Here is a 20,392-nt window from a genome sequence, read left to right as displayed (position 1 = left end):
AAATACAGCTATACCATAACATTATTACTACGCTGCAGAGGAAGAAGTGAAATTCAGAGAAGCTGCAAAATCACATAAACTGGTGTACAGAAAAAGATGAACTCAGGGCCCTGTAATAGGAAACGAGCACATGGCATGGAGCTGCTCTATAGTTCAACACCACAACCACCCCTTCCTTGACTGTGCAGGTTTCTTTGCTCACTTAGTACTTGCTAATGTAGCAGACATTGTGGGTATCTTCCATAACCTCCCCTACCCTTACTTCATTGTGTAGCATTTAAGGGGTTTGGACAGAAATGACTCCACATTGAGCTAAACCAATAAGAGTAATCCCCTGCCCCTTGTCACAGTGATAGCCTTAGATAATCTGAACCTAGGCCAACTGGTTCATAAGGCAGGAACAGGAATGGACTAATCTGACCCAAACTTTGGACTCTGGTCCAACACTTATTAAAAGAGTAAAAAGCTCTTACCCTCTTGTTAGATTTGAATGAAGCAGCATATGTTATGGGCTACCATCCTATAACAAAGGTACTCAACCTGAAAACAGCAGTGACAGGTGAGATAGTAAGACACTAGGTCAGTGATGGCGAACCTATGACATGCGTGTCAGCACTGACAAGCATAGCCATTTCTGATGACATGCGGCCGCTGAGGTGGCCGCATGCCGAGGATGAAACATTTGCTGCTCCTGAGGATGAAATATTTGCGAAATAATGTTTTTTCCTCAAAGTGACACACTACCCGAGTTATGCTCAGTTTTTTGGCGAAGTTTGACACACCAAGCTCAAAAGGTTGCCCATCACTGCACTAGGTCATCAACCAATAGTCCTGGAGCAATACCTTCCCTGGACTTCTCTAGTGCATGAGCTAAACACAGCTCCTTTATTACGGAGTCGATTCAACCTGGGTTTCCTGTTACTTATAACTAAAAGTATTCCAAGTGTCGCAGCTCGTCAGAAACATGGTCACATTAAGTTTCAGAGAGTCCTCCCTGAGGTTTTAATTAGAGGAGCAAACAATGAGGATAAAAAGAAAAGATTCTTAGAACTGTTCTAGAGAAGCCCATGTTCTCTGAACACAAAGGGAAGAGAGAAGCCTTCAGAGGCGCATCTTGGTTTCTAGCTAAAGCTTATGAAGTCATATGTGGCCTTAGGTGGCAGAGTTCACAGGGAGAGTTGCCCAGCTGGGACTAAACCAACCCAGGTAAGTCCTTGAGGAACAGGGGCAGAGAAGGTGACCATAGGCAGAGCTTCCATCCCTTGAGTCCTAATAGACAGCAGAGCCTAGAAATGAGAGTATGGGCTCTGCAACTAGATTCAAATCATGGCTCCACCACCTGATAGATATATAGATAGTGGTTCAAGTTAATCCATTTCATCTGCACCTCAGTTTCTAATCTATAAAGTGGAAACCATAGGACCTGCCTCATAGAGTTTGTTTTGAGGATTAAATAGGACAATACAAGTGAAGAATTTGAAACAGTGCCCAGCACATGGCAAGTACTCAAAAGTTAGCTGTTATTATCTTGCTTGCGATACTGTCTGCCCAGAAAGTGGTGCCGTCTGCTATCAGTTCTCTCTCCAGACAGCTTGACCAATTGTTCCGGGATCCACAAAACCTGTAACCTGGCTACAGAGCTTCTTCCCAAATGCCCAGACTCAGCTGGATAGAACAACTTCCTGCCAGGATTCTATATCAGAGAACAGCTTGTCCCCCGAGTAGGGCACGGCTTTTCCAAGATAGCCATTGTCCTTTCCTCAGGCTGCAGGCACCCATCAGGAGAAACACCAGGGCCCTTCTTGCTCCCTGTGTACACACAGCTTGCTTTTTTTTTTTTTTTAAGCTTTTTAAAAAATCCTCACCCAGGATATGTTTTTATTGATTTTAGAGAAAGATAGAAAAACATAAATGTGAGAGAAACATCGATTGGTTGCCTCCCATACACCCTGACTGGGAATCAAGCCTGCAACCTAAGTATGTGCCCTGCCTGGGAATCATACCTGCAACCTTTTGGTGTAAGGAGGATGCTCCCACCAACTGAGCCACCCAGCCAGGGCTGCTCCCTATTTCTCCATCACATCATCACTAACTTATGACAGAAGAAGGGCAGCAAACTGCTGCTTCCAGGAGGGAAGAGGAAAGAATATCACCCTCACCTATGGGAGAACGGCTTGTATACCACAGAGCATGGCCACACAGCTGACACAAGCAGTGACTAGAGCAGTGATGGCGAACCTATGACACGCGTGTCGCGTAGCCATTTCTGATGACACCGAGGATGAAACATTTGCTGCTCCTGAGGATGAAACATTTGCGAAATAATGTTTTTTCCTCAAAGTGACACACTACCCGAGTTATGCTCAGTTTTTTGGCGAAGTTTGACACACCAAGCTCAAAAGGTTGCCCATCACTGGACTAGAGCATGTCCTGATCTGCACGAGGGGATGGCAGCTCAAGGACATAGTAGAAGTGTGTATGCTCTTGGAGAGATTCTCATTGCCTATCAGAGGAAGTGATGCTCACGACCTAACACCATCATTTCACCATGTCTACTCTCCCAGCTTTATCTCCCATCATCCCCCACCAGGCATCCCACCCAGACATCAGCCCAAAATGGCCCTCCAATAAATCTCTCCCTCAAGCCCTATATTTTTCTACTGTAGCTCATATGACACAGACTACTATGCATTCTCCAATACCCTTTTCTCCACTTCTTCTACAAGAAAAGAGTACATTTTCCAGCTTCCCCGGACAGAGTTACAGCCAGGTACACATATTTGGGATATGAACAGAAGTGATTGTGGTACTTTTGGGTTGTGCCCTTAAAAGAAAGAAGCATGCCCTCCCTTTCCCTTCCCAGCAGCTAAAAGACAGGCAAGATGATAAGCAATTCTGGATCATGCAGAGGAGAGCAACACCTTAACCTTAGGCCTGATGGAACAATGAGGAAAAGGCTAGTCCTGGACAATTTCATAGAGCCACTGTGGGAGCTTGCAGTCTGACCAGAGAAGGAAATAAACCTGTCTTGTTAAAGCCAACTACTTTGACATAGTAATCTATACCCTAATTAAGTTCATATTACTCTCTTCCATTAAAGGAAAAAGCACTAGTCCCTATGAGAAGGCCAGTCTAATACCACAAGAAAAAATGTGCAGATGGTGACAAAGAAGCGCCCACTGCCCAAAGGCTCATTCTGGCCTAAAGCTAAGATTTATTCAGAGTGAGAACATGAACCAAAGGTTCCCTTTTGTCCTAGAATATTCTTTGTGAGCCAAACCTCTACTCTGGACTGAACTCACATATGCAGAAACAAACCCAATACAGTACCAAGGAAGCCTAAACTTGCCCCTGAAGAGAATTTATTAAATGTATTCTAGTACTGTAAGAAACCTCATTTGGAAAAGTAAATCTACACTGACCTTCCAAATTCACTTATGAGACTAAAGGGAAGAGGGAACATCTGAAAGCAAGAGTCAGAAGGGCACTTTAGGGACTGACTATCATGACAGTTTGTTGTCCTCAATGACTCTAAACCTTTGCTCTGCTTGTTCCCAGCACAGGGATGCCTTTCCTATTCCTCTGACTTCTGGTCCAACCCTTACCTACCCATACCCTTTAAAGCTAACTCAAATGTCATCTTCTCTCAACATCTCACCCTGCTCTATAGGCAAAATCTGAATCTGTGTTCCCACAGTACTTTATATGTCCCTGACATTGGACTTAGCCCTTTTCACTGTATCTGTTCACGTGCTTTTGTACCCATATGAAAAGTCCTTGTCTTGTTCATACTTAGTCCTACCTCATCACTTCAGAAACAAGGAAGTCAGATCTGTGATGAGCTGAGAGCACAAGTAGACAATAGCAGGACTGCTACTAAGATTTGGTCTTTGGCCCAGCCAATGTGGTTAAGTAGTTGAGCATTAACCTATGAACCAGCAGGCCTTGGTGATCAGGGCACATGCCCAGGTTTCAGGCTCCATCCCCAGTAGCGGGTGTGCAGGAGGCAGCCGATCAATGATTCTCTTTCATCACTGATGTTTCTCTCTCCCTCTCCCTTCCTCTCTGAAAACAATAAAAATATATATTTAAAAAGACTCAGTCTCTGGACTCTCAGACCAGAACTGCTTCTCCCACTCAACAGAATAGCTTCTCCCACTCAACATTACTGGCAGGAAAATTGAGGGGTTACACCAAAAATCATCTTTGCAGAGTTTTCTGGTCAGGAATCTCCCTCTGAGAAAACTATTAGAACCCAAGTTTCCATTGGTCATAATCTGAGCACTCAGCATAAGGAGGGTATTTTTTTTTACAGTAATTATCCCCAAGCAACACAAATTCTTTAATATTCTGTTTTCCACTTAAGCATAAGGTCAAGTTCACAATGCCTGTAAACCAGGACACAGGCTGCCTGGTGTCAGAGTCTCACCCGGAAACATCTCCCCAGCTGAACTCCCCTCAAATGTCTGAAATTCTACTCCTAAAGATAAGGGTTTTCTTAGAATTCTGAGGTGAAACTTAGATATGCCAAAAATACAAGTGAGCTATTAAGCTGGTTTTATTCTTTCAAAACTTAAGAAATTTAGTTATCAGATTAGTCAAGTACCAGCAAAACAGTGAGGAAATGGTCAGAGGCCTTGATGGGAGAAAAGTAAGAGGAGATGCCTGGAACAGGGGGTGCCTTCTGGGGCGCTAGGGCCTGTGGAATCTCCTGAATACCCTGCTATGTTTGCTCTCATTGATAGCCAGCAGCATGAACATGTCTACTGACCTGGGTTCACAGATTATAATAACAGAGGCTCCTGCTGGTTAGTGGCAGAGGCAGGATTTAATTATTTAGATCAATTAGCCTATGGTAAAAAATTGGCTTCATTATACATTGTTTCACTTAAAGTCACAGAACCTACTGACGACATAAAGTGAAGACTTACTTTATATTAATACTACTGACCCAGTGCACAAAATTCGTGCAAGGGGGGGGGGGGGCGGTAATCTGGGACTGCTGGCTCCTAACCACTCACCTGACTGCCTGCCTGATAGCCACTAACTGCCCTCTGCCTGCCTGATTGCCCCTAACCCCTCTGCCTGCCTCCCTGATCGCCCCTAACTGCCCTCCCCTGCTGGCCTGATCACCCCTAACTGCCCTCCCCTACCAGCCTGATCTCGCCCCCAACTGCCCTCCCCTGCTAGCCTGGTTGCCCCCAACTGCCCTCCCCTGCTGGCCTGATCGCCCCCAACTGCCCCCACCCCCACCGCTGGCCTCATCTCGCCCCCAACAGCCCTCCCCTGCCGGCCTGATCTCGCCCCCAACTGCCCTCCCCTGCCGGCCTGATTGCCCCTATCTGCCTCTGCCTCGGCCCCCACCACCATGGCTTTGTCTGGAAGGAAGTCAGATGTCCGGTCGACCTGGTCTAATTAGCATATTACCCTTTTATTAGTATAGATTATATAAGATAGGATTGCTTAAATGGGGGAAAAGCCTTTTTTAGCAGGAGGAGATGCTCTTGGCAGACAAAAATACATAATCCCTATATCTGGACTGATAGCCAGCCATATGCACTATACTGCCAAACCAGTCATTAAAAAATTGAACTGACTTCTTACAACCTTACACCAAACGGCAGTTGCCCTTAAAACCCCTCCTCAGTCGCCACCTTAGGTTCTACCTTCACAGTTCACCAAGATTTGGTTCTGATTGGTCGGTTTCTATTACAGTCGGTGTCAAAAGCTCCGCCTCCTAGGTAGCCATTGGCTCCTCACAGTTCACCCAGATTTGGTTCTGATTGGTCAGTTTCTATGCCAGTCAGCATCAAAAGCTCCACCTCCTAGGAAGCCATTGGCTCCTCACAGTTCACCAAGATTTGGTTCTGATCAGTCGATTTCTATGCCAGTCAGCATCTCTGGGCCTATCTCTGGGCCTGAACAGAGAGGCGGGGCTGATCAGCAGCCCCGTAGCTGCTGGCAAGGCCCAGAGAGAAAGAGAGGCAAGGGCTGATCAACAGCTGCCACAGAGGCTAGGGATCAGACCCTGCTTCTCTCTCCAGGCCTCTCTCCAGGTCTCTCTCTGGGCCTGATCTGCAGCCCCCTCAGCAGTCAGTGCTGGGTCGCCACGGCGCCCACAGCACAGCAGTCAGTGCTGGGTCACCACGGCAACACAGCACTGACTGCAGGACTGACTTCCAATGTTTGGTCATCCGTTTGGTCATTTTGGACGTTACGGACCCTGGCTCTTTATATATATAGTTGAGATCCAAGAGCAGTAAATAAAAGTAGGAACTCAATCACATAGGTTTCTTAATTATACCAAATAGTAACAACCTGTCTATTGGTTTCGTACACAGGGTCAAGGGACCACCTTAGTCTGCATGACCCTGCCCTACTGTCCTGAAACCTGATTTTATACATGCTGTCAGATGCCCCAGGAGTTTCACATGCCATGGAATACCTATGTATTTTAATGGGTAAGCTATAAGCTAAATATTATAATAATAATAGCGTAATATGCTAATTACACTGGACAACCTTCTGGATGAAGCCGGGGCTGTGAGGGAAGCCTGGGTTCCAGGTATCTGCTGGAGGCCAGAGGGAATTCCGGGTCCCGAGTGTCAGAGGAAAACCGATGACGGCAGCCAGGGAAAGGAAGGCCTACTCTTGCACTAATTTTGTGCATCGGGCCTCTAGTATACAATAATGTTACAGTTTTAGGTAAAAAGCCAGTAAGCTTGTAGAATTTACTGAAAACTCAGTAATTCTCCTGCAATTCCCCAGAAAAAATGTAATTTTTCAATTTCTGTAAGTTTCAGAAGAAATCTCCAAGAAGGTTCTCTGTAATAAAACATGAGCATGAGATTTTATGGTAGCCCTTACTACCACCAGGGTAGTGTCTATGCAAAATAAACAATGCTATAGTGAAACATTTTCAGTTGCAATTATCATAAAATCAAGACTCACATTTTGACCACACAGGAAAATCACATATCATCTTTTAGTTCTTTTGTTCCTCTGTCCTGCAGGCAGGGATGGGGGATGGGATGACTGCAGCCATGCTGTTCTGAGCACAAGTTCTCCTGCTGGCTCTGGAAGAAGTTCCCTTTCCTTGACTGTCCCTACTTCATACTGGAAATACCAAAAGCCTTCACAGGCTAAGTGACTTTCTCAGGGTAACTTGAACAGCAAGAGGCTGAGGTAAGAATGAGTTAGGTATTTCTGCTTCCCCCATAATGCAATCCCTGAGGATCACTTGTCATTTTCAATCTTTTGGTACTCAATTGGACCATATCAACACCTGCTTTCTATGTTAGAAATGTAACCACTGAGACTTGAGCAGCAGAGTGTTCCATGATACAGATACAACACAGAATGAAAATACTTACTTGGGGAACTGGCAGAGACTCGCTTCCTGGTCAGGCTGTCCTGGCTGGCCCTATCTGAAGCTGAAGAACCTCTTGTTTGGACATGCCTCTTTCCTAGGCTCTCCTCTGGCTCTGGAGACTTCTCCATTCCATGGAAATACTTCATGTGATAGTGCAACAGCTTGGCTTTGCGGAAAAATTTTAAACAATCCACAACCTTGCACCTAAATTTGTGGTCTAGGTCGACAGCTGGTGCTTTAGATGTCACAATATCACCTGTTTTCTTAAAAGTATTTGTTACTAGAAAAAAAAAACACAAAGATCCCTTGTGTTTATACTAGTTGTTACAATACACACATTAACACAATGAAATAGAAAGTGAAAGAATAGCATGCATATGTAGCTGGAGATATCAATCAGACTGCCATTATCTCCCAATGATTACTGTTTGGAGAGAAGGAATAGAACTTTAGGGTAAATAACAGAGACTCAACTGTAATTCACATTTTGAAAGAAGAGATCAACATGCTGTTGTTTTCTGAAGCTGCCCTAGTTCTCAGCGTTTCAGACTTTTGGAAAAGAAGGGAAAATCCTAAAAACAAAAATCAGGATCCCACCCCAGCACTTGTCACTCATGAATTGGGCCAGACTCAGATTCACCAGCATTCCAGTAGCAATTTGTGTGGACAGAACTAGGGATTCTTCTAGTGGGATCTCTTTATACACCTAAGGGATCTTACAGCAGTTTTTACACAAGGACAGTGTAACTGTTACAAAGGTTTTAGTATAGAATGTTTTTGAGATTTCACTACCATGTACTTTGTTTCATCAAAAGGGCTCAGAGACTATAAAAAAACAAACAACTGAATGGAGCTGGAAGGCATGAGGAGAACTTAGAGGGCTCAATGATCAAATTCAAGAGACAAAGTTTGACCCCCACCCCCTAGAAAAAAACAAACAGAAGGCAATGGTCTATCATGTATCAGTGACAAAAAATAAAGCTGTCACAAGGCCTTCAAAAGTTAGAAAATCTGTTTATTGAGGACTCCCTTCAGGGCCCTCACTTGATGAGAGCAATCACCTTAAACTCAAGCCATACCTCTACAGAATAGGTTACTCAAGAATATGCTCTCTTGAGTGAAACAAGTTTTTCCTAAATGCAATGAATGATACAAGTTCCACTAGAAGCAAATAGTGTGCTAAAAATTCATAAATATGATTACTTTCTGAAGTACATTCCATAATCAAAATAAATTTTTAAATCCTTAAACTCAATCTAAATCATACTCTATGGAGCACTAGGGTATGATTGCAAAACTGGTAGGCTTGATGAGCTGATGGATGCTGTTATATAGGCAATTCAAACAAGTAAAAAATTATATACACACATCCCGAAGCAGAACTCCTTAAAATCATTTTCCATCCAGACAAGAGATATAAGAAAGAGGCTCAAATCAGTTAGATGCAGTTAAGAGAAGAAAAAGTAACATAAAGTAAAATGGAATACATACTTCTCAAACTAATACTATAGAACAAGCATATCAGTAGAGAAATTAAAAACTCTAACCTCTGCTATATTCTAAAATTCTTTCTTTCTTCCTTATTTAATTCTTTCTTAAAACCAAATACAAATGGTTTCTCTCGAATTTCCTCCTTTTGGACCTATTAGGTTGAACCATATAAACTTGACATTATTTTGTAGGATTAAAAAGGCTAATATTGGCCATTTCCTATGGTTCAGCCTAATAATTCCTTTTCTATATGACAGTATTTAAAAAATCATTCCAGACAACTCCACTTACCACTATGGAAACAAAGCTAAGGTCTGAGATCAGAGAGCATTACTGACTGCCCCACCTGAGGACGAGAGCAGCCAAGTTCAAGTAAACGCCACCATCTTTTGACTTGCATTTGTGAAAATTTACTTATTTTCACATTTGTGAAAATTTACTTATAATGCAAAAGAAGAATGCTTTAAAAAGAAAAAGAAGAATGCTAAAATACAAACATCTTTGAACTTAAGAAAATTTTAAGAATTGAAAATGACCTTCAGCAAGTGGTGTTGGGAAAACTGGGCAGATACATGACAAGAAAAAAAAATAAACTGGACCACTCTCTTATACCATACTAGAGGCCTGGTGCACCAATTCATGCACCGGAGGGGTCCCTCAGCCTGACCTGCGCCCTCTCGCAATTTGGGACCCCTCAGGGGATGTCGTATTGTAGCAGTGCGGGATGTAGCAGTGCACCAAGTGGCAGGTGGCCAGGGAGGAGACTGAGCCAGGGCTGGGCACCACGCCACTCCCACTCATCCTGGCCCCGCTACACCTGCTGCCACCACTCAGTAGCACTGCAGCAGAGGCTCCCGCCACCACAGCTGCACTCGCCAGCCATGAGCCCAGCTTCTGGCTGAGTGGCGCTCCCGCTGTGGGAGCACACTGACCACCAGGAGGCAGCTCCTGCATTAAGTGTCTGCCCCCTGGTGGTCAGTGCCCATCACAGCGACCGGTCGACCAATAACGGCCGTTTAGGCTTTTATATATATAGATACAAAAATAAACTCAAAGTGGATTAGACTTAAATGTAAGGCCTGAAACCATAAAACTCCTAGAAGAAAACATAGGCAGCAAACTATTTGACATCAGTTTGAGTAATATGTTTTTGGCTATGTCCCCCCAAAAAAGAAAAACAAAGGCAAAAATAATCAAATAGAACTTCATGAAACTAAAAAATTTCTCCACAGCAAAGGAAACCATCAACAAAACAAAAGGAGGACCTACTAAATGGAAGAATATATTTGTAAATGATATATCCAATAAGGGGTTGATATCCAAACCATATAAGGAACTCATACAACTTAATATCAAAAAATAAAATAAACAATCCAAAAGTGAACGGAGGACATGAAGAGACATTTCTCCAAAGAAGACATACAGACGGCCAACAGAAATATGAAAAGATGCTCAACATCACTGATCATCAGGGAAATGCAAATAATACCACCTCCCACTAGAAAGAATGGCTGCCATAAAAAAAATCAACAAATAATGTTTTGGCGAGGATGTGGAGAAAAGGGAACCCTAGTGTACTGTTAATAGGACTGCAAATTAGTGCAGCCACTACGAAAAACAGTATAAAGTTCCTCAAAAAACTAAAAATAGATCTACCATACAACCCAGCAATTCCACCTCTGGGTATTTATCTGAATAAAATGAAAACACTAATTTCAAAAGATATATGCACCCCTATTTTCATTGCAGCAACAGCCAAGATATGGAAGCAACCTAGGTGTCCATCAATATAATGAATGGATAAAGTAGATTTGGTATATATAAACAATGAAATATTACACAATAATGAAATCTTATTATTTGCGACAACATGGATGGATGGACCTAGAGGGTATTATGCCAAGTGAAATATGTCAGTAGGAAGATAAATACTATAGTTTCACTTAATACAAATCTAAAAAAAAAAAAAAAAACCACACACACAGAAACAGAGAGCAAAGGGATAGTTGCCAGAGGGAAGGAAGATGGGGATGAGTGAAAAAGGTAAAGGAGAATATAGCCTACAATATAGTCATAGGTTTGCAGTGACAGATGATTACTAGAATTAGTGGAATGATCACATTGTAAGGCATAAAATGTCAAATCACTATATTCAACTCCTAAACTAATAATATACCAATTATATGTAAATGAAATAATTTTTAAATAAAAATGTTAAAGTCTATATATATGAAAAAAGAGTTGAAAATAAGAACTTCGAACCAATTTTATAAAAAATTACTGCCCAGCCAGTGTTGCTCAATGGTTGAGCTTCAACCCAGGAACCAAGAGGTCCCTGGTTTGATTCCAGTCAGGGCACATGCCCAGGTTGTGAGCTCGATCCCCAGAAGGGGGCATGTAGGAGGCAGCTGATTGATGTTTCTCAGTTTCTATCTCTCTATCCCTCTCCCTTCCTCTCTCTCTAAAAATCAATAAAAACATATTTTAAAAATATATATAGCCCAGCCAGTGTGCTCAGTGGTTAACAGTCAACCTATGAACCAGAGGGTCATAGTTAGATTCCCGGTCAGGGCACACGTCCAGGTTGTGGGCTCAACCCCCTATAAGGGGCATGCAGGAGGCAGCCGATCGATGATTCTCTCTCATCATTGATGTTTCTCTCTCTCTCTCCTTCTCTCTTCCTCTCTGAAATCAATAAAACATATTGAAAGATTGAGAAAATATACAGGTTGTTCAATGGTTAGAACGTCAGCCCAAAGACTGAAGGGCTGCAGGTTCAATTTCTGGTCAAGGGCACATTCCTCAGTTGCAGGTTCACTCTCCATCCCTGGTTGGGGTGCTTGCAGGAGGCAACCAATTGATGTGTCTCTCTCACGTCCATGTTCTTTCTTTCTCTTTCTTTCTCCCCCCATCCCCCACCCGCCCCCGCCGCTTCCACTCTGTCTGAAAATCAATGGAAAAAATATTCTCGGGTGAGAATTAAAAAAAAAAGAAAAAAAGTGGGCTCTGCAGCTGGACAACCTGGTTTAAATCCCGAGTCTTCTACTTACTCCTGCCTCAGTTTCCTCATGTGCAGGATGGAGATAATAATGATAACTTCACTGAGTTGTGAGAATTAAATAAATTACATGCAAAGATCCTAGAAAAGTATCTGGCATTTAAGTGTCTTATTACTACAGAGTACTATTTTGGGTTGTGAACAAATGTAACTTATGAATAGCCTTTCAGGAATTAACCTGTTTATAAGCAGAAGAAGAGAAGTCACTACCACTCCCACCTTCAGTGCATGCTCATGCCAGAGGCATTATGCTATATAATGGAAATGGCCAATTTTAAAGTCAACTTTACCCTTCATTAGTTGTATAAATAAGCTGTGCACATTTTTAAAATATTCTGATTATTCAGTTTCTCATCTATAAAGGTAATAGTAACACCTATTTCAAAGCGCTAGAGAGAGGGCTATAAATAGCATGTACTTGGCCCAAAGCAGGCCATCTATATATATAAAAGCCTAAGCGACCGTGACAACTGGTCGACCAAACGACTGGTCCACCAGTCGCTATGTTGCACACTGATCATCAGGGGGCAAACGCTCAATGCAGGAGCTGCCCCCGGTGGTCAGTGCACTCCCACAGCGAACCTACCACGGCCGGCCAACCTCCTGCAGTCCCTCCCTCTGGCCAGCTGGCCAACCTCCCGTGGTCCCTCCCTCTGGGGATCGGTCCCAATCGGGACTGGGCAAGAAGGCCCCGATTGGCCCTGATTGCCGGCCAGGCTGAGGGACCCCACCCATTCACGATTTCATGCACCAGGCCTCTAGTTTCTAATATAAATACATCTTAGAAAATAGGCTTCTCATTTATGGAACATAGCTGGAAACAGCTGTTATAATTATCAACCAAATAAAACATCCCTTTGACCAGCACTCATAAGCTCTGTCTGGGAGACACATCATTCTAGTAAGCACTCACTTTTGTCCACATCCTTCTAAAAATGTGAAATCCAAAACCTGCTATAAACCAGTGGTATTATAATCCCCACCTTTTAGGACATCTTACTTTTACAAATGCAGCCAAAGATTTAAAAAAAAAAAATCACATTATACTAATGCTAAGGAGTACCAAGCTTAGGCCATTAAAACTCTGAACTCTGTGTTGTCTTTTTAAAACATGGATTAAAGTGTATTTCCATGTTCCCCAAACAGTTTTGTCAAACTATATATTGGAAGTTACATTTACCCATATTAAACTCCATCTGATTATTTTATTCCAATAATTTTATAACCCTCGATTCTGTAATCCCATACATTCTTAGGTGTTTTGCCAAGTTGTTGATAAAGATCCAGTAGGACAGAACTGAGGACTGCCTTTGGAATAGATTTTAGGCTGACACTAATCAATTAAACTACACTGTGGGTAGAGTTGCCTGAGCCAATTCAATTTCATCTATGCAGATCACCAACACATTCATATATCTATTTCCTTCTTGTCCACAGATAGATTTCAAGAGAGATATGGTCAAACTATCTACTGAAATAAAGATATACCTGGTATGATAACACTATAGATTCCCAAAATTTATATGTTGAAGCCTAATCCCAAATATGGTATTTGGAGAAGGGGCTTTTGAGAGGTGATTAGGTTATAAATGGGATTAGTACCCTTATAAAAGAGACCCCAGAGAACTCTACTTCTCCATGTTTTCTAATGTGTTTATAATGGCCATATTATTTTCACAGTAGAAAAAGCAACAAAATTCTTTTACTTTTTCACATTATGCTCCTCCCCAGAAAGGTGTTCCTGTGACAAAACAAACAGGGTGGTGGAAGCATAGTCAAGAAACTGGGAGAGCCACTGGTTTACATAAGTCCAAAGTTTCCATAAGTCCTGCTGGCCACTGTATACATAAGTCCAAAGTGTCACTCACAGGTATGTATTTTCCAAGGGGAGGAAGTTCATTTGGAACATGTGTCACTGGTGGCACCAGTTAAGGGACATCATCCACTCTTGAGATACTACAGTCCCTGTCAAAATGGAAGCAATTACTAGGACACAGGGCAAAAAATATAGACATTAAATTCTTATGAAAGCCTGGGTCAAAAACTAGGGGTAATCAAATTACTCTTGGAGTAGAAAACAATTTATTCCTATTTTAGAAAGCAATATGGAAATCAGTATTTGCAAATGCTTATGATATTACCATTTAAATACTGTGTACTCTTCCTCATATTTAACATATTTTTGTTTGGCAATGCATAGAGCTCTCTCTGGCTCCCAGGCTCAAAATCCAAACAATCACCCTTTGCTCTTTATTATTCCAAATTACTACTATACAGAGAAAAATAATACACAGATTTAAATTTCATTTTAAGAATAGTAACCCTGAGGAATGTTTTCTTCACTTTTATTTTTGCTTTTTTTGGTGGTGATTGTGGAAGATAGACTAGGTCTCCTAATAATCCCTGCTTCTTGGTGCTCACATCCATGTATAAATCCCCTCACTCTGAGTGTAGGAAGGACTGACTGGTAGCTTGCCTCTAATAAAATAAGGCAACGGTGACAGTGTCACTTTCATGATTATGTTATATAAGATTGTAGCATCCATCTTACTAGTAGGTACACTTTCTTGCTAACTGGATGAAACAAGCTGTTATGTTGTGAGTTATTCTATGAAGAGGCCCATGTGGCAAGGAACTGAGAGTGCCAGCAAAAAAACTGTAGCCCTCAGTCTGACTTCCTGCAAGGAACGGAATGCTGCCAACAACCATGTGAGCCTGGAAGCAGATCCTTCCCCAACAGAATTTTCATATGAGAACACAGCCCTGGCCAATCCCTTGATTGCAGCCTTGCAGAGGATCCAGTTAAGCTGTGCCTGATTTCACCCATAGAAACTGAGAAAATAAATGTTTTAAGCCATTATACTTATTGTAATATTGTTAAACTAGAGGCCCGGTGCACGAATTCATGCACGGGTGGGTTCCCTTGGCCTGGCTGGCAATAGAGGCCTATCTGGGGGGCTGGTCGGCAGGGGGGAGGGACTGCGGGAGGTTGGCCAGCTGGGGGATGGGGCCGTGGGATATTGGCCGGCTGTGGGGGAGGGGCCAAGGGAGGTTGGCTGGCCAGGAAAAGGGGCCACGGGAGGTTGGCCAGCAGGGGGGTGGGGGGGTGGGGACCATGGGATGTTGGCTGTGGGAGTGCACTGACCACCAGGGGGCAGCTCCTACACTGAGTGTCTGCCCCCTGGTAATCATTGTGAATCATAGCGACTGATCGACCGGTCGTTCTGATCGTTTGGTCCTAACAGTCACTTAGGCTTTTATATATATAGATAGCAATAAGATAATGTAGAGTAGGATTGGAAGCCCTCTCATTTTCTATATACTTGGTTAATGCTTTATACTTTCCCTTTTACAATAAGCATACATTACTTTTATACTAAAAAGGGTTTTTAAACTATATTTCTTGAAACTTGGCTTAGAAATAAATGTCCTATTTACACACACACCCTTTTTTGTATATTCGCTAGTACCTCAAAACCTCACAGTTAGATGACTATGATGGTGATATTCAGTCTGATTGGTAATACTCAGTCTGGCATTCTAATCCCATATCAATCGAAGTACCGTCTTGCTTTCTAAACTCATCTCCCATTAATTCAAACTAAGGCCTCAGCATCTGCCCTAGCCCATTGCTAGCCCCAGCAACTGCTTCATATTCCCACAGCTCATACTTCTGCTCAGGCTGTGCCCTCTCCCTGCCATTCTTCCCTGGCTCAGCCAAGTCTTCACTTCCATCCAGACGCAGCTCACTCCACATGCAGAAAGGCGTCCAGGTGGCCCTGGCTCTCAGGGATCACATGCCATCAACTCCTGGCACAAATGACTTATCTGCTGCACCCCATCTTTAGCACCTTGGATATGCTCTTGGATCCTATTATTTGTCACTTCTCCAGCCAGAGTTAGATAAGGGCTACTTCTCATTGTTTTGTGTTCGCTCGGCACCAACCTCTAATACAGCTGGTATTCTAGTCAGCAATGATACCATGTGAACCCAGTAGTTAAAACTTTTTTGACATGTACTTCAAATACTATAATGAATAAAACATTTTTCAGGTCTGTGAAGGAATAACTTTCTCAGCTTTGAAATAACAAAAGCAATAAATGAAAAACATGAACAGATTTAAATATTCACAGCAAGTCCAGTCAATTGCTTAAAGAAAATAATCCAGCCCTAGATGGTTTGGCTCAGTGGATAGAGAATCAACCCGTGGACTGAAGGATCCTGGGTTGGATTCTGGTCAAGGGCACATGCCTGGGTTGCGAGCTCGATCCTCAGTAGAGGGCGTGATTCTCTCTTTGATGTTTCTATCTCTCTCTCCCTCTCCCTTCCTCTCTGAAATCAATAAAAACATATTTTTTTAAAAAGGAAAATAATCCAAAAATGTTCACAGAGAAGCAGTTAAAAAAATTTATGAGAAGTCGGAATTATGTAATTCTAATCAGCCACTTAAAAGAATGAAGTAGCTCTGTACTTACTGATATGAGTAATCTCAAGATATATTATTAAGTGAAAACAGGAAGTTGCCCGGTACACAACTCCATGGGTGGTTAGGGGGGGTGAGAGGAGAGGAAGATATAAAAATGCACAGAAAGAAAACCAGAAGGATAGAAATCTAACTGTTGACAGTGGTTACCTCTGGAGAGAGGCTTGGGCTAGGATGGCAGGTGATAAAGAGGAACTTGCACATTTTCTCTGTTTACCCTAGGAACAATGAGCACACACAGCGCCCAGATCTTGGTTTCAAAATTCCCCATTTAAAAGAAAGAGAACTTCTTGGAGAAATAGCTGAATCCAGGGTTGGATAAGTTACAAGATGAGCTTTAAACAATTTGTTATGCCAGAAAGGAAATAAATGCTCAAAGAAGAGAAGAAACAGGAACAAGTTTGAAGGGCTCCCACTGGCCAAATATAAGTCAATATGGGTTATTAAAATAAGTTAACGACAGAAACTGATTACAGCCCATAGAACAAAGTAAGAATCTATCAGTCCATGTGGATATAAATAAATACAACAAATAAAAAAGAAGGGAAATCTCTCCCTTGCAAGAGAATACAAACTAATAAATGTAGAAGTAATGATGAGAGTTGGAAATCACCATGTGGCAGCCATCATAATTAAAGGTGTTTCAAGCAAGAAATATCAATAAATGCTAAAATAGTAGGTGAACATTTAATAAAGAAAGGAGATATTTACATTGTCTCAAAGTAACCTCTCACAAGAAAAATTTTAATTATAAAAGAAAAAATAATAGATTTACAGTAGAGAAACCTGGTAACTACTACTTTACACAAGTGATCACAGTTAACATCACCAATAAATAGGAAAAACAGATACCATGTGCCTCCTGATACAACACACTTGAAAAGGACATGTTACTTACATGGTATTTCTGCTAAAAATGAATAACCTTAACTAGCAGTCGCCAACCTTTCAGACCTCATGGACCACCAGTGGTTCACGGACCACTGGCTGGCAACCGCTGTTCCAAAGGTTTGCTTAAACCAGCGGTCGCCAACCTTTCGGACCTTGCAGACCACCAGTTGGCAACCGCTGACCTAAACTAATCATGAGGATAAATCAGAAAATCCCAAATTGAAGAATATCACATTCTTCAGAAATGTCAAGGTCATGAAAGACTGAAGAATTGTTTCAGATGAAAGGAGACTTTTTAAAATGACAATTAAATACAATGTGTCATCCAGTATTAGATCCTGACCAGAAGGAAAAAAAAAATGTTTTCCCACTTCTGCTATAAGGGGCATTATTGTGACAACTGATAAAGTTGGAACAAGATCCTGATTTTGATAATTATATGGTGGTAATGTAAGAGAACATCCTTATTTTTTAGGAAATATGTACTAAGGTATTGAGGGGTAAAGGTCTGCATCTTGTCTGCAAACAATTCAGAAAAAAATACTTTAAAAAAAAACACAGAAAAATAAGGTGGTGAAGGCCTGGGGCAGGGGCAGGCTAGAAGAAGTCAATGGGGGAAAAGGGGACATATGTAACACTTTCAACAATAAAGACTTTTTTTTTTTTTAAGTGGGGGGAAAAAACACAAAAATGATAATAAAGCAAACATGGTAAATTACTAACAAGTAGGGAATTTGATTGAAGATATATACACATAACTCGTTTTACTGAGCTTTGCTTTATTCAATTTCGAGAATATTGTGTTTCTTACAAACTGAAGGCAAGATTCTCCACAAGAAGAAAGATCACAACTCCCTTCATTGCTTTACTTGCTTTATTACAGTGGCCTATAATCAAACCTCAATATCTCCAAGGTATGCAGGAATTCTTTGTACTATGTTTGCAACTTCGTTATAAGTCTGAAATTATTTCTAAATAAAAACTTCTTAAAGGTGTTTTAAAAGTATATGCAGGGAAAACATATATGCAGGAAAAAATTTGAGGCCACAGAATATGTAAGGAGGAGGAAAGCAATCTTGCCAAGCCTATCCCCTGGACTGCAAAAAAATCTTAAAAGTATATGCAGGGAAAACATATATGCAGGAAAAAATTTGAGGCCACAGAATATGTAAATAGGAGGAAAACAATCTTGCCAAGCCTATCCCCTGGACTGCAAATGTCTGCACTAAGCCCTCACAAAAATCACTGAGCATTTATTCCACAAGATGGCAAAGCTGCCCCAAATGCCAGAGCTGCTTTTGGAGCAGTTAATCCTCTCCTGCTCTGGACTAGATTTGCCTTCCCCAGCTCCTCCTCCTGCTGCCCAAGAACCTCCTTCACACTGATTTCTCAGATGATGACTCCATCCCAAGTTAGAAATTTCAAGACTGGCACCAGCTCGGGACAGAAATTACTAAATAATGACTAATCCAGCAGTATCCTAGCCTCAAGGGGCCTTGCTAGATGTTCTTGATGATGATACTGCCCTCCTTCCTGCTTACTTACAAAACACATTCCTGGTGAATGAGTTTTCAACAACCCCCTCCCCCCTCTCTCCCAGCAATCTTTCTGGATCATCCTGTACTCACCACTAAGCCCTGTTCCAAAAGGAACACCAGTAACACCATTCAACTTCCAGATCAAATTAAAAAATTCCTTCCCCACTCAAATGAAAGAATTCCAAAGGCACCACCATGTCTGGAACTGACATCACTTGTACCACATACTGGTCTTCAGGACTGGCCACCCTACTAATAAGCCTCTTACTCAGAGTGGACACACTGCTTCAAAGAGCAGTGGGAGGATATCACATACTGTACAACTTCCCCAAGAGCATCACATACTGTACAACTTCCCTCAGGCAGGAACTTGATTTACAAAGCACCCAGCATCTCATCAGATGGCATTTAGGCACTCATTTGGAAGATGGGGGTCAGAGACCATGCATCACCACACCAGCCATCTAGGAAGTGTACAACTCTGGCTAAATCACTCCTTGGCAAATATTAGGCTCTTTGCCTAAAAAAAGGGAGACTTAATAGTGAAAAATTAGAAATAACTTAAATGTCTTTCAGGAGAGGATAGTTAAGTTAAATAAATTTTTGGAATACTACACAATAAAATAAATTACATGCAATTGTGAAAGAAGATATGAACTAACATGGAAGAATAACATAAATAAAAATGCAAGCCACTGAGTAATATAAGAATATGAGTCTATTATTGTGTTTTTTAAAAGCTATAAGTATGTTGATACATGCACAGAACCATATCTGGAAGGATGGAAAGCCACGCGCCAAATTGTAATATAGTTCTAGGGTGAGAAGGCTATAAAGGGAGGGCTTTTAACTTTTCCTAGCATGTATTGGCGAAACAGCAAAATGACCCTTTATAAAACACTTTAAAATAGGGGTCCCAAAAAGGGGGTATCTGTATTACTCTCAACAATAAAGATGAAGGAGGAAGAGGAAGAGGGGGATGAGGAGGAGGAGAGGGGGAGGAGGGGAAGGAGGGGGAGGAGGGGGAGGAAGAGGAAGAGAAGAGGAGGAGGAGGAGGAGGAGGAGGAGGAGGAAGAAGAAACACAAAAAAATAAGAAGCCTTAATTCAGAGAGTAGTTATGAAAATTCATCAAGAACTAGTACTTATAAAGAATTAGTATTGCCCTAGCCGTTTTGGCTCAGTGGACAGACTTAAGGGTCTCAGGTTTCGATTCCGGCCAAGGGCACATGCCCAGGGTTGCAGGCTAGATCCCCAGTGGGGGGCATGCAGGAGGCAGTCAATCAATGATTCTCTCTCTCATCATTGATGTTTCTATCTCTCTCCCCCTTTCCCTTCCTCTTTGAAATCAATCTACACTAATAAAAGAGAAAGATGCAAATTGACCGTACCTTCGCAATGCACACCAGCCAATCAGGAGTGAGTATGCAAATTAACCCAACAAAGATGGTGGGCTAATTTGATTACGCAGGCACTGAGCAGCCAGGGCGTTCCACACCGCCCCAGCCGCTCAGGGCCTCTGGGCAGCGTGGGAAGGCGGAAAGGCCGCTCTAGCCCGG

The 20,392-nt window shown here is 42.1% G+C and overlaps 1 protein-coding gene across 5 annotated transcripts in view; it reads right to left on the bottom strand.

Annotated features, from left to right (window-relative positions):
• Positions 1-20,392, bottom strand: part of PHF20 (PHD finger protein 20) — a 122,052-nt gene that overhangs the window by 33,115 nt on the left and 68,545 nt on the right. For 4 of the 5 annotated variants that reach the window (XM_008149663.3, XM_028157820.2, XM_054723646.1 and 1 more), the window contains one exon: positions 7,374-7,652. The exons of the other annotated variant lie outside the window; for it this stretch is intronic. In XM_008149663.3, coding sequence (XP_008147885.2) covers positions 7,374-7,652 — 279 coding nt within the window. The remainder of the gene's footprint in view (positions 1-7,373; positions 7,653-20,392) is intronic. 5 annotated transcript variants of the gene reach the window in all.

The sequence above is a fragment of the Eptesicus fuscus genome, chromosome 12, assembly GCF_027574615.1.
Source record: "Eptesicus fuscus isolate TK198812 chromosome 12, DD_ASM_mEF_20220401, whole genome shotgun sequence".
NCBI classification, from domain to species: Eukaryota; Metazoa; Chordata; class Mammalia; order Chiroptera; family Vespertilionidae; genus Eptesicus; species Eptesicus fuscus.
This window is presented reverse-complemented; position numbering and strand designations above follow the sequence as displayed.